The sequence below is a fragment of the Ylistrum balloti genome, unplaced genomic scaffold (genome assembly GCF_031769215.1).
Source record: "Ylistrum balloti isolate Yb309-2 unplaced genomic scaffold, AGI_CSIRO_Ybal_v1 Utg369668, whole genome shotgun sequence".
Taxonomy (NCBI): domain Eukaryota; kingdom Metazoa; phylum Mollusca; class Bivalvia; order Pectinida; family Pectinidae; genus Ylistrum; species Ylistrum balloti.
In genome coordinates, this window is record NW_026781915.1 from 3,082,742 (window position 1) to 3,097,380 (window position 14,639).

The 14,639-nt window shown below is 35.6% G+C and overlaps 2 protein-coding genes across 2 annotated transcripts; one reads left to right on the top strand and one right to left on the bottom strand.

Annotated features, from left to right (window-relative positions):
• Nucleotides 1-132: 132 nt before the first annotated feature.
• On the bottom strand, nucleotides 133-8,327 carry LOC132560886 (PITH domain-containing protein 1-like). Its single transcript, XM_060225591.1, has 6 exons — nucleotides 8,075-8,327; nucleotides 4,661-4,704; nucleotides 3,432-3,509; nucleotides 2,564-2,668; nucleotides 1,354-1,462; nucleotides 133-820 (listed from the first exon to the last, which is right to left on the bottom strand). Exons 1-6 carry the CDS (start codon nucleotides 8,267-8,269, stop codon nucleotides 719-721), a joined length of 633 nt encoding a protein of 210 aa, XP_060081574.1. The 5' UTR covers nucleotides 8,270-8,327; the 3' UTR covers nucleotides 133-718.
• Nucleotides 8,328-8,478: 151 nt separating this feature from the next.
• Nucleotides 8,479-14,603, top strand: LOC132560998 (programmed cell death protein 2-like). The gene is made up of 4 exons (XM_060225717.1): nucleotides 8,479-8,995; nucleotides 11,538-11,821; nucleotides 13,042-13,155; nucleotides 13,919-14,603. The coding sequence occupies exons 1-4, from the start codon at nucleotides 8,479-8,481 to the stop codon at nucleotides 14,078-14,080; spliced, it is 1,077 nt and encodes a 358-aa protein (XP_060081700.1). The 3' UTR covers nucleotides 14,081-14,603.
• The last annotated feature ends 36 nt before the right edge of the window (nucleotides 14,604-14,639 follow it).

The following is a 14,639-nucleotide window of genomic DNA, read 5'->3' on the forward strand; positions in this document are numbered from 1 at the left end:
ATACACCTATATTTTCCTTCAGCTTTGTATAATCAAGGTCCCTAAGGAGCTAACATATACTGGGGTATCTTTCAGAAAGATCCCTCATTACTGTTTTTAGAAACTGCAATATGAAACATACCAATGGCAAAGTTGATTGAAACAGCCTTTATTCATACCTTGCATCTCTCGCGTATCATAATAAAACATGAAATGTGATCTTGACACGTGTGACTTCCAGCTATAAGGAAATTAACACTAGCACCACATACAGTAAATAATATCTGTCTTTGCAAGTACCACCTAGACATGATAACAAATTTCAGTAATCCAATTCTTACAAGTGTCCACATTGTATTTTATAGTCCTAAATGTAACTCCAGACTGAATCATTGGAAAGTATGAAATAAATCTGCTTATCAAGCACAATATACCACAATGGAAAGTGGAAGCCATGAAGATGACCAGCTGTGATGTCAGAAAAGAAATATTTCTACAATCATCTTTCTAAAATTGACCAAGCAAGATAACAGCTGCATGCCACTTTAAATATTGTGCAGCTTAGGTTTTCAGTCTGCTACAAAGTAATGAAGCTACTTGATATAAGACTAAAACGTAGATACACTTGTCATCTTAACAAAAAGTCTCTGAGCAGGAGCGGTACCAGGCACAGACGAAAGTCTTTGTAGTATGAATGTACACAAGTAAAGGAAGATCTATTTATCCCACAGGTCCATGATCAGCTGATCTGTTGGTTAACACTGTCAAGTATATTAGTTTTATGATCAGCTGGATTAGCTCTGGCCTCGTAGTTACATATGGTTACTTCATGTCGATGGACCTGCAAATATAAAATCCTTAATACAACAAATACATATATTTGTGTTAATAAGCATTGAAATTTTAGTGTTATAACAGAGTTAAGGAGTCTTATTCTACGTCAGTTTTGTATGTACAAAAATGTTCATAATGGAGGTTGGGTAGTAGGAATAGTCTGAGACTATGACCCTTAAAGGAAAGTGATCTTATTTTAATAATATTGCATATTTCATCTGATCTGAGCACAATTTTGTAAATTTACTTTGCAAGCCTATAATTCTGAAAAAAAAATCAATGGGCAATATCTATTTCTCAGCTTATATAAAACAAGTAGAAAGAGTAGAATATATAATTTAAATATAATTCCATCAGATAAAGTTTCCAGTATAAGGTTAGCAGTCTTTAAAGCCAAGCACACCATAAGTTATAGAAACACATGGATGGAACTAGATCAAGTCAAAATAGAACTCAGAATGATAATAACAATGTTTGGCTATTACAATGACCCCTTTCAATATCAGATCAGGGAATTTAATTGTGAGCTGATCCAATTACCTCTGTAAAATCTCCTCTTAGACCAATGTAGTAGACTTTTGTGTTGTCAGCACCAAAATTAGTCGGGAAATGGATGGAGAGGTGTTCCACAGAATTAAATCTAGCTACTCTGAAACAAAAGTTGTATACATTTACACAGGTAACGTTTTATAACTTTCTGTATTTGAAATGCTGCTGTCCACGAAGCGCATAATTATGTTAAAACCCCAGTGGGGATTTGGTTTTGGTATAACTAGGAAACTATATAATACAGGTACATATTTAATTTTAAGTTTTGAATAGGCATTGGGTGTACCTTGGACTCTGTACAGTATTCCAAGACCCAGAAATACCTGCCCTTAAGACTGCACTGTATTCTAAGGCCCTGGTAAGGTCTAAAATAATGTAAGAGTTTCACTGTACAGCATTATTTCAAGGCCCCAGTAAGGTCTGGGTAAGTAAGACTTACACTGTACTGTATTCTAAGCCTTCAGTCAGAGCTGGGTGTATGTAATATCTACATTATATTCTAAGGTCCCAGAAAGGTCTATGTATATGAAGGATTTACTTTGTACTGTATTCTAAGGCACAGTAAAGTCTGGGGGTAAGTAAGACTTACTTTGTACTGTATTCTAAGGCACAGTAAAGTCTGTGAGTAAGTAAGACTTACTTTGTACTGTATTCTAAGGCACAGTAAAGTCTGGGGGTAAGTAAGACTTACTTTGTACTGTATTCTTAGGCACAGTAAAGTCTGGGAGTAAGTAAGACTTACTTTGTACTGTATTCTAAGGCACAGTAAAGTCTGTGAGTAAGTAAGACTTACTTTGTACTGTATTCTTAGGCACAGTAAAGTCTGGGAGAAAGTAAGACTTACTTTGTACTGTATTCTAAGGCACAGTAAAGTCTGTGAGTAAGTAAGACTTACTTTGTACTGTATTCTAAGGCACAGTAAAGTCTGTGAGTAAGTAAGACTTACTTTGTACTGTATTCTAAGGCACAGTAAAGTCTGTGAGTAAGTAAGACTTACTTTGTACTGTATTCTAAGGCACAGTAAAGTCTGTGAGTAAGTAAGACTTACTTTGTACTGTATTCTAAGGCACAGTAAAGTCTGTGAGTAAGTAAGACTTACTTTGTACTGTATTCTAAGGCACAGTAAAATCTGTGAGTAAGTAAGACTTACTTTGTACTGTATTCTAAGGCACAGTAAAATCTGTGAGTAAGAAAGACTTACTTTGTACTGTATTCTAAGGCTCCTGTTGGATCTGGATGTAACTCAAACATCTGGTCAGGTTCCGCACCGCATGTGTCAAAGGTCATATTTGGCCGGTTTTTATAACTGAAAAAAGGTATTCAGACTTCTATTACATTCTCACCAGGTTCAGGTAATCAAGTGTTCAGACTTACATTCTCACCAGGTTCAGGTAATCAAGTGTTCAGACTTACATTCTCACCAGGTTCAGGTAATCAAGTGTTCAGACTTACATTCTCACCAGGTTCAGGTAATCAAATGTTCGGACTTACATTCTCACCAGGATCAGGTAATCAAGTGTCAGACTTACATTCTCACCAGGATCAGGTAATCAAGTGTCAGACTTACACTCTCACCAGGTTAAGGTAATCAAGTGTCATACTTACATTCTCACCAGGTTCAGGTAATCAAGTGTTCAGACTTACATTCTCACCAGGTTAAGGTAATCAAGTGTTCAGACTTACATTCTCACCAGGTTCAGGTAATCAAGTGTCATACTTACATTCTCACCAGGTTCAGGTAATCAAGTGTTCAGACTTACATTCTCATCAGGTTAAGGTAATCAAGTGTTTAGACTTACATTCTCACCAGGTTCAGGTAATCAAGTGTCAGACTTCCATTCTCACCAGGTTCAGGTAATCAAGTGTTCAGACTTACATTCTCACCAGGTTCAGGTAATCAAGTGTTCAGACTTACATTCTCACCAGGTTAAGGTAATCAAGTGTCAGACTTACATTCTCACCAGGTTCATGTAATCAAGTGTCATACTTACATTCTCACCAGGTTCAGGTAATCAAGTGTTCAGACTTACATTCTCATCAGGTTAAGGTAATCAAGTATTCAGACTTACATTCTCATCAGATTTGGATGAGTGTCCTCTTCACCACCAATGACAATAATTCCCTTTAACTTCACACTGCCAGTAAATCTGGAAATAAACAACTGCTGAGTTACAAGTTGGATTAAAGGGTTTTGTAGCATCTACACTGTGCTACATCAACATCTAAACAATATTAGCTTATCTGTTCATATCAATAATTCTACAGGAGCTGCTTATTATTTTTAAAACTTACAAAAGTCTTTGTCCTTTGTCCTTGCTATCACTGTTCTTCAGACCTTACCAAAAGAAAAATGATGGTACTAGGGCAGTAGGCTAGACCTAAATATCTTATAAGACATTTTAGTGAAAACTGGAAGATTTATCTCCCCTGGATGGAATTCTTCGACTGACTTGATGTGATATTTTTGGTGCCCAACTTCTCTTCTTCTTTCCATGACCAGCTACTGAACTAAACAGACACACTTCTCCTTTGCGAAAACTATCTCTGTATTACATCTTAGTTTGGAGCTGGGAGCAATCCTGGAGAGTACAGTGTGAAATATACACACTGTGTTTTCCAAATCATTTATACAATTAGAATAATTATCTCTCATTGACCATCATCTCACTCTTAACTGAAATTGAATTTAAGTATTGGTGCAGTTATTGATACTTGGGAGTGAGTGTACACAATGGCAGCAGGTTAACATCATTGTTATTAACTTTGTATATTTTCTGAGTTAATATTGTGTTTGGGCAAAACAAGCAGTAATATCACAAATCCTAAATATAAAACAGTAGCCATCTTTAATGCCAACCCTGTGGAATTCTACTGAGATTACCACAGAGACTTCTAAGTAACTAGAATGTTTATGATGATAAACAGTAGTGTTTAGCCAGTAACATGTTGGCAAGAAGGGTCATATTGAATACAAGCAGTTCAATTGAAAGGCCTTAACCCATTTTCAAGATCACATGGGTCAAACCGAAGAGTATTTTTCAATTTAATCCTCTTTGATGACAATAGATATAGTATCTAATATATGGTTATTGTCATAATTGGACTTACCTGGTAAATCACATGTGTTTGTTCAATAGAATGACCTTGATTCATATCAAGAGTAAGAGATTAAAATAGCATTCATAAAATGAATGTAACTTCTTGAAGACTAAACCATGTTAGGACTAAATTGTCCACTTCTGACAATAAATAAATAAATATATGGGTAAAGGGTAATAGCAACAAAAACAAGACTTACGGTATGTTAAACAGCAATTCCTCATCAGCATCACTTTCCACAAACTGCAAGTAAAACATTCTCATACACTAACTTTTCTATAAAGACACATTCATAAATACATATGAAATGCGGGTGATACCTGTTAAGCAGGATATAATTGTGTAACTTAGGGATAAAACATTAAAAAAAATCTTATAACTGTGACACATTCATCAGTAAGCTGCTGTACTTGCTGACCTCACAACACTCCCTACTGTGATATCTGTGTGCTGCTGTAATTGTTGACACCCCAGCTGTCTCTACTGTGATATCTGTATGCTGCTGTAATTGTTGATTCCCCAGCTGCCTCTACTGTGACATCTGTATGCTGCTGTAATTGTTGACTCCCCAGCTGTCTCTACTGTGATATCTGTAAGCTGCTGTAATTGTTGACTCCCCAGCTGTCTCTACTGTGATATATGTATGCTGCTGTAATTGTTGACACCCCAGCTGTCTCTACTGTGACATCTGTATGCTGCTGTAATTGTTGATTCCCCAGCTGTCTCTACTGTGACATCTGTATGCTGCTGTAATTGTTGACTTCCCGGCTGTCTCTACTGTGATATCTGTAAGCTGCTGTAATTGTTGACTCCCCAGCTGTCTCTACTGTGATATCTGTGTGCTGCTGTAATTGTTGACACCCCAGCTGTCTCTACTGTGATATATGTATGCTGCTGTAATTGTTGACACCCCAGCTGTCTCTACTGTGACATCTGTATGCTGCTGTAATTGTTGACTCCCCAGCTGTCTCTACTGTGATATCTGTAAGCTGCTGTAATTGTTGATTCCCCAGCTGTCTCTGCTGTGATATCTGTATGCTGCTGTAGTTGTAGACCCTTAATTCTTCCTACTCTGATATCTGTATGCTGCTGTACTTGTTGACCTCTTAATGCTACCTACTGTAATATTTGTATGCTGCAGTACTTGTTGACCCCTAACTCTCTCTAATGTGATATCTGTATTCTGCTTTACTTGTTGACCTCTTAAATCTACCTTCTGTGATATCTGTATGCTGCTGTACTTGTTGACCCCTAGGTCTCTCTTCTATGATATAGGTAGACTGCTGTAATTTTTGTCTCCCTATCTCTCTCTGTTGTGATATCTGCATGCTTCTGTACTTGTTGACAAATTACTCCTCAAGATTGCTATTTTACTATGCCTAGCCCTTTGTTGTGCTTTGCCTTAACTTATATAGTTATACAGTGTATAAATTATTTCATAATACACAAACTGTAATTCCCTACTTATGTCTGTTGTAGCAGATCTGTGTAGATATGTTGTGATGTTATGTTAGCATATCATGTTTTGTTTTCTATGTTTTGTTACAGAAAGAGCACTACAGTGTTTTTAAATACAGATTCTACAATGTACATTGTTGTAATGTAATAATACCAATACTTGTGATGTGTGTATTTTCTCCCTGGTAATGAAGTGTAAAGTATCTAAATGTTATGTCTTTTTAAAGAATACTTTGATGCAAAAATCATAATAAAATGATTTCCTAATTTTCGTAAGCAGGTGTTTTTTAATTCTTGCATTAATGCTAGGTATAGCTTCCAGGTCAAGCATCTGCCGTTGAAATAATCAGAGTGTATTTTGAAACTTGTGAGTAGCATTTCATTTTTCTGAGTGCAATTGTAACGTGCAGCCTAGCTTTGCACATGGTGGGTAAGTCTCTGATTCCTTGCAGAGATACTAGCTAACAAATGCCGATATATACATATAGCGTGGAACAGCAAACTCTACCTGAGTTAACAATAAAACTAACGAACGAACTAGTATTCACATGGACTGCTGTCCCGACACAGATTGTTCTGACTAGCATGTGAGCGTGAGTGCAAGCTCGACACCCAGTGACTTCACCTAACCCTAGTTCCAACTACTGAACTAGTCGCCAAGCAATACCACTTAGTCGGTCCTGACTAAGCACTAGGTTGTCCTACCAAGTAAGTCAACCCTTGCTCGTGTTCCTAGCTCGGGCTCTAACCTAACCCTATAGCTAGCTACCCACAGTCAAAAGTCCAAGCTTCGGTGAGAACTAAACAGCTCTCGCACCAGCTTGACAAGCGGTTTCGGAAAAGCCACTATTTCAGACGTTCACCCACCACCTGTTTCAAATGACTGTGTTACTTGCTTAGTAAGAAGTCTTTCGTCGTCTGTGTATCTCTGAATGCTTCACCAACAGTCAGTATAACAGCGCTCGCAATAATTCAAAGTAATTTCTATTTACATGTATAATAAACTCTTTCATTAGGTGTGACAATTGTTGATATTTAATTTACCATAAATGATGCATACTAAAATATTAACATAGTACAAAACACCTTTCCATATCTTACTACATAAATATAAACATTTGTATTAATCGACGAAAATCATTAGATGAACAAATTAACCAATATGTAATTAGCTATAATCATATTCAAGGGACATAAATCTTATACTTCAATTTTCATTACACAATAATAAATCTGAACCTGTTAGACAGTTTCACAATGAAGAAACAACACAATGTTTTGATCTGTGCTTGGATTTGATTTTATCTACTGAATGTTGTGATTTAGGTTGTTCCTGATACATCCATTGGAAATTTCCCTCAACACATGTCCAGCATCTTAAATACACTAATTACACTTTAATGACATGTGTACTTTTTATGCAACAGTTTTATACATGCCTTTGTTCACTTACTGGAAATTGAATAAACATTTTCCTTTCCTTTGCCTTCTGTTGCTGAGATATCAATGTTTTTTAGGCTTATAAATAATACACTAGACGATCAATGGCATGTCATCCAACATGTTCAACAGCTCTCTTCAGGGCCACAAAATACGATTGTAATATTTAGTCAGTAATAACCATCATTATGAATGGCTGACTGAGTGTTTGGGAGTCCAACTGACCACAAATGGTAAAAAATTACATTGTTTGTATGCTTACTTGGAAGTGGGGCATTTATTTCCGTCCTATTTCAAAGAGCTGGATTTCTGATTAGTAACTGACACCCAACTGGTGTAAAAAAAATGGACAGATCATCAGAATAGTTTTATTATATTGACTAAGTATTGATAAAGTACTGCCAAAAGCTGTCTTTCAAGCTAGCCATTTCCGAAGTCGGTTTCGTGTTTAGTTTCAGCCTTGCAAAATTTTGTTAGATGCATAATGTATAATGTTACCAAAAAGGAACATCGTAGGTCAGAACATCAGAAATTCCCTCATCAAAACGTCATGAGTAAGGTGTTGTTGCTATCCAAACTTCGTGGATATTTCAATTAAACAAAATCGATCCACCCGGTTAGTTTCAGTTTTCCCAAATAATTTACTTTGCTTGAACAGGCTGATTTGAAAGATTATTTGCAGCTGAAAAACATAAATGAAAGTACTGTATGTTACCTTTTCCTTATCTAATCGCTTGTCCCAAGGTTTGAAAACATCTTTTCCAGATCCATCAACAGCTTCATTCAGACATTCAACTCTCTCAGTATCAATTTTCAGAAATAAACTGTATGCAGCAGCCTTTTCAGCTTCAGTAATATGATCATGGTCGTCAGATCCACCACATCCATGACTATGGCCATGTCCTGACATTTTCACAACCCTTAAAACGTGATGTATATGATCCAACTGTTCAAGTTTCACTTTCGGATGAAAATATTAATGCCCGCCTCTAATTTCACAAAGTGCGTGTGCTATTTGACGCGAGTATATTTAAAGCATAAAAATGACCGTGAACACTGAAGCATTAGTCTTACATTCAAGTATAACGTTTTAACGATCTTGATGAAGTAAAATATAAAATGGCGACGAAGGGAGTGGACGAAAACGTGGAGCTAGGGTTTTTGGAGGAAACAAATCCATGTTTACTACGGAGTCACTATTTCCCAAGTAAAGTTGGAGGGAAACCATCATGGCTGTCTCTGAAGCAACTCCCTATAGACATAAGTTGTAAAACTTGTGGTAAACCAGCCGTTTTTCTTTTGCAAGTCTACTCCCCTGATGACAAAGTATCGTCTGCTTTTCATCGAACAATTTTTATCTTCGTTTGTCGGAATCTGGGTTGCTCAACGAAAAATTCAAATGATAACTTTTTGGTGTTTAGGAGTCAACTGCCTCGTCAAAATGACTTTTACAGTCCAAATCCTCCAAACGAAAATACTCCGACCACTGGCCCTGTTCCCGATGAGGATTTGTGCCATGTGTGTGGATCCTTAGGACCCAAACGGTGCGCTAAGTGTCACTTAGCTTCCTACTGTAGCAAAGACCACCAGGTCATCGACTGGAAGAGTGGCCACAAAGCAATTTGTTCCTCGAAAGGTATAATCAAATACACATAATAACAGATAAATCAGAATGGAACATTCACATCGAAGTCAAACTGTTACCTAATCTTTTTTATGATTAAAAAAAAAATCGAATTTAGTATTTTTATATGGCGCACAACAGTATACACCCTTCCTATGTCAAAGAAAAAATGCTTCAATGTATCATGATTTATTGATTAATAAAAAAGAAAGAGTTGTTGTATGGATGCAGGAGGCAAATGATTGACAATCCTATAGACCTCACATGCTAAAGTTCCTTTACTTTGATAGGTAAAAAAGATTCTGTTGAAAGAAATCTTTTATAATCAGTGCTGTAATGATTAAAACAAATTGCAACAATTGCACTACTGATTTTAATAGACAGGAGTCAACAGTGCTATATAAAAAGAGATGAAAAAAGATAAACTCATGGATGAATCTAACTCATTGCACATTGACAAGAAACACACTCCAAAAAAATGTTCGCAGTCGCACATAAAAATAACAGGAAAATCCCTCAAAGTATCAATGCAGTATGTAAAGATGGACACTTCAAGACTGATACAATATATAAAACTAACATGCTTAATGAATACCTGGTAGTTCAAATAACAAAACTGCCCAATACCACACAAGGGACATTCACATCGCACAACAAGGTGGAAACAAATTTCTGAACAACATTAGCCCACACAAATAAAAGCACCTAACAGGCACAACAGAATACTAGAATAACTTAAGATATCACAGTATCTATCCCCACTAAAGTTTTCACACACTCACTCAATAGAGGTATACTTTCACTAGACTGGAAACACACAGACATAATCCCAATCTACAAAAAACATTAAGACAATACCATCATGGCAACATAATTATAATTGTATCTCAAATTCCATAATGCTAGGGCAAAATATGAGCAAAAGAAAGATTTACATAGAGACTCCTGAAAAAGTACAAGGATAATAAGACCAGGTGTTTCAGAAAAGTAAAGGTCTTCTGCTTCATTGACGACACCCGCCATGTAAACCTTGGTCAATCCAAGTAAGTAATCTCAAGTTCTCATATGAGAACAGGGTATATAACAACAGAACCACCAGGCAAATCTAGCAAGCATCAAATACCTCCAGCTTCATATTGGTCAAACAAACAAAATATTTCTCAATGAGATCACTATGGCAACCATAAAACGTCCCCATGATTTTCATCAACCTGCATCTTTTGAACCCTTGTGTTACGAGTTTGTCAAGTCAGTTGACAACTTCTTACACGAAATCATGATAATGGGAACTGGCCTTTGAATATTGAATCACCTGTGTGACATGTAAGAAAGGACACAAGTACAACCCAACTATCTGCCCTTAAGGGGAAGCAATTGAACAAAATACAAGCAACATTGGGAGTAAATCCTTGAGGAACCTCTTTGGAATATCATCAGCATCACAATCAAACACGAAGAAACACATAACTAGAAACTCCATAGCCACACAAAAGAACACGTAGACTGCAGTCAATATGTAGGTGTTACACACAAAACAATTTTCACTGGAATAAACACATATTCATCACAGTAAATGCAAACATAATCTTAAACACAACCATGAAGTCAACTCACAATAAAAAAAAAAAACCATGCATACAAAGAAACATGCCCACATTACAAACCAAATTACACAAATTAAAAAGTACAACTCAACAATATGCCAAAATACCGACTCACTCACAACTATTCTATGACGGCCCACACTGCAATCATGCAGATTACAATCCAGACATATTCTTTTCTAAAAAATCATATTCATAGTACCAAGAAGTTGATATCCTCCTGATCCCATGCACATCACTTTTCATAGACACATACCTCCTTCAAAGAACACCTGTACAAAATATTCCTACCTCCCACATACAATTACACAATGAAACCTCCTTCCTGTAGCAGCAGTACAATGTACTATACAAGAGGACTTCAAGGCACATATCCCTATACAGCCCTTGAAGCTGCACATATTAAATCACCTCATCAGCTTATATCTTTTATCCTCTACCTGCACAAAATTGTTTTCAAAAAGCCCAAAAGTCATCATAAACTGATGCATTCCTGCAACCCCCCTGCACCTAACCTGGGGACACTACCCGTACTTGCCCACCCATGAGAATATAATTATCAATATAGGTGGTGTTTTTTCAAATGCCATGCAGGAAAACACAATTTCATGTCATTGTTATAAAGCTTTCCAAATTTGAAAGAAATTGATTGAAAACTGAAAGAGAATATCTCTGACAGGTTAAAAAACACCCATGGAATCAAAATGCTGTTCATGGCCAAGAAAACTTTCATACATAATACCATATATGAAACAGTAATATTCAAGATACATTTTTAAACATTTTTAAATGTGAAATAATTGTGTTAAATCCTATGTATGTACGTGTATATATCATATGATATATAATACTTCTTAGCCAAATATTTTGTGAATGTTCAGCCTGTATCATGAATTGTTTTTCATGCTGTAACTAAAAAAAGTAATTACCATCATATGATCACTTTGTAGAAAAAACACAGACAAAATATGTGAAAGGTGTGCTGTTCCCAGAATTTGAATTAATCACAGAACCAGAAGATTTGGATGATGTTGAATCTGATGAAGAAAATTATACAAAAGGAGAAGAGGAAAAGTGGCAAGAATATGAAGACTTTCTCAAATCCGATAAAGCAGGCAGTCTGATTCCAGATAATGTCGCAAAAAACGAATTAGAGAAAATGGCCACAGTAGAAAGTATGGATGACAAGATTTTCAGAAGATTTAAGGAAAGGATAAAGACAAATCCTGATCAAGTATGTTCATAAATTGATTGAATTATACTCTACATAAGAAATTACAAGTTCTGTGTATCTTTCATTGACAATGTTAAAATGATGGTTGGGGTTTAAATTCATTCATACATGCAAGCGGTATAAAAATTTCAGTAGTAGAAGAGCAGTTGATTGAGAATATATTTAGTGGTAGAAGGTATGTGAGGGTAATGAGGTAGTTGGGATTTGTGCATCAAGATACAGCTGGTGCCCAGTAGAAGTAAGATTGTCTGTCTCTCTGTGTTTTTTTCACAATAACAATCGAAGAACAGGGAATATTTTTATGAGATCTTGTTTGAAGATTTTCCTTGAGCCTTGTACATTTTATGTTCAGTTTTTAGACAAGTATGTGTATGTAATGTTTCTGAAGCCTAAATTAAACAAATTGTTTATCATTTGTGCAAAATAGTATTAAACAAATTAACACAAGTTAGATTTTAAAGAAACATTTTCACAAACACATGTACTTGAAATTTCACTGAAGTGAATTTATCTGTAAATTTTTTGTCTGAAACATCCTTGGGTGAAGGTTAATCAATTTGTATAAACAGTGGGTCTCAGCCAGTGGGACAGGATGGAAAATAGGGAAATTAAAGCAAATTTTATAAAATCCTTCTTCTTTTATCTGTAGGAAGGTCAGGATTCTGTCTCAATTTGGTCTAAATCATCCTAGGGTGAAGATGAATCAATTTTGTCAAAACGATGGACCTTGACCCCCAAGGGTGGGAGGGACAGGGCCCAATAAGGGAATTATAGCAAATTCTTTAAAATCTGTCTACTTCTATACAATTGCCTGGAGTTGGGCCCATTTGGTCTAAAGCAACCTTGGATGAAAGAGGCTTCGGTATAACAGTACTTGGTCTTGCTGACCTTAGCAGGCAGAGGGGTGGGGGCCAAAGAGGAAATAGATATTAACCTTTTGAATTCCTTTTTTCCTTTAGTTCTGATGAAGTTATTTCAATCAAACAAAGCTTGGTGAGTGATAAGGCTCTATGGGCCTCTTGCATCTGAATTGTGGTGATTTTGACAACTTTAGAGCTTGCATGGTACAGGTACATACAAAGGTTACATAGATGTTATGTCTTTTAGATTTTTCTTCCATTCGATTATTAATCGTTCTTGGTACCGTTGATACAAAACTTTTAAAGCTGGATGAGAAATAAAGAATGTTGGTGTGAATTAATTGTTTTTGATGATTATAGGTTTTGAGGTATCATAAAGGAGGCCAGCCATTATGGGTGTCAGCAAATCATATCCCTAAAGAAACAGACATACCAATTTGCTTATGTGGAGCTAAAAGGCAGTTTGAATTTCAGGTAAAGGAAGTGAAGAGAAGGTTTATTCTTCAGTTCATTTTATTTTTGTTATAATACTTTGAACAACTGGTTACTACATTTTTCTACACCAGGAAAGTCTCCGATTTGATTTCATATTGCTGCATTGGTCTATAGATCATCACCATTAAAATATTATGTCAAGGTTTTCAAATTGAAGGCTTGTTAAATTGAGATGTTTTATGTGAGATTTTGGATTCTAATTCTACAGTAAAGATGCTTCAGTTTTATTCCTGCCAAAATTCAAACATCTGTATTACTGAAAATAGTTTCATTCTCATACCCAACAAGTTGAATATTCAAAAGCAACAAAGTTGAAATAAGTTTTCTTCTCCAAGCAGTTAAAACTTGTAGCTGAACAAGTAGCTAAGTTCTTGTATTACTTATATTGTTGACATGTTTAATTGGTAAGAAGAACATTCAAAACAAATTGCAAGGAAGTAAGTATGATTAAGTTAATGTTGATAAAAAGTTTTATTGAAGTGGGGATTTTTCTCATCATTAATTTGTATTATAGTTCTTTCTTAAAATCACAGTCAATACATGTAATTCTGATGAAAAAATCATGCCAACATATGACTTTGTAATGATTAATTCTGCTGGGTAGAAGGTTGCCTTAACAAATTTTTGTCAACCTACTTTAAATACATCATTTGTGTATTATAATAATGTTTTAAATAAAACTTTTAATATTTTCATATGATATATAGATGAAAAATGACTGATAGTGTATGTACTTTTGTAGGTGATGCCACAAATGTTGAGTCACTTACAGGTTGACCAGCTTGGTGACAGCCTGGATTGGGGAATTCTGTGTGTGTATACCTGTAGCAACAGCTGTCAAATTGGCAATGATTATCAATCAGAGTTTCTCTGGAAACAGGACTATTCCTCTGACCATAAGTAACTAGCACCACAAGCAGTGACAGAGAGAAAAAGCTAATTCTATATTATGAAATGCTGTGCATTTTGGATGGCACTTTCTACTAAGTGGAAGCCTCTTATCTGACAACATATTATTGAGATACACTGTGTACTTGTTAAAAAATGTATGTAGTTATAACATATGTAAGCCAATATTCTGGCATTTGACAATTCTGAAAACTTAAAGAGCTTACATTCATTAGAAGAAATATTCTCCAGGCAATACAACACATAGATAATTTGAAAGAAATTTTTGTGAGATTAAATGTTTTTATCAGATATGGAACTGATCATGGTTTTATTGTAATATGTGAATGTCATCATGCATTTGATCCTTTGAGGAATTCAAGGAAACTTGATAGATTTGTAAGAGATGACAGATTGTCAGTAGGGTAGTAATGATACATGTCTGAACAGAAATGTCTGATTTGTCTTTCATGGTTTCAGGTGCCTTTTGGAGCGTAAACACTTTCCTAGATGCCACTTAAACGTACACATAATTCTTTTGTCTGAAGTTATGTGGTTTTTTTTTAATTTCATGG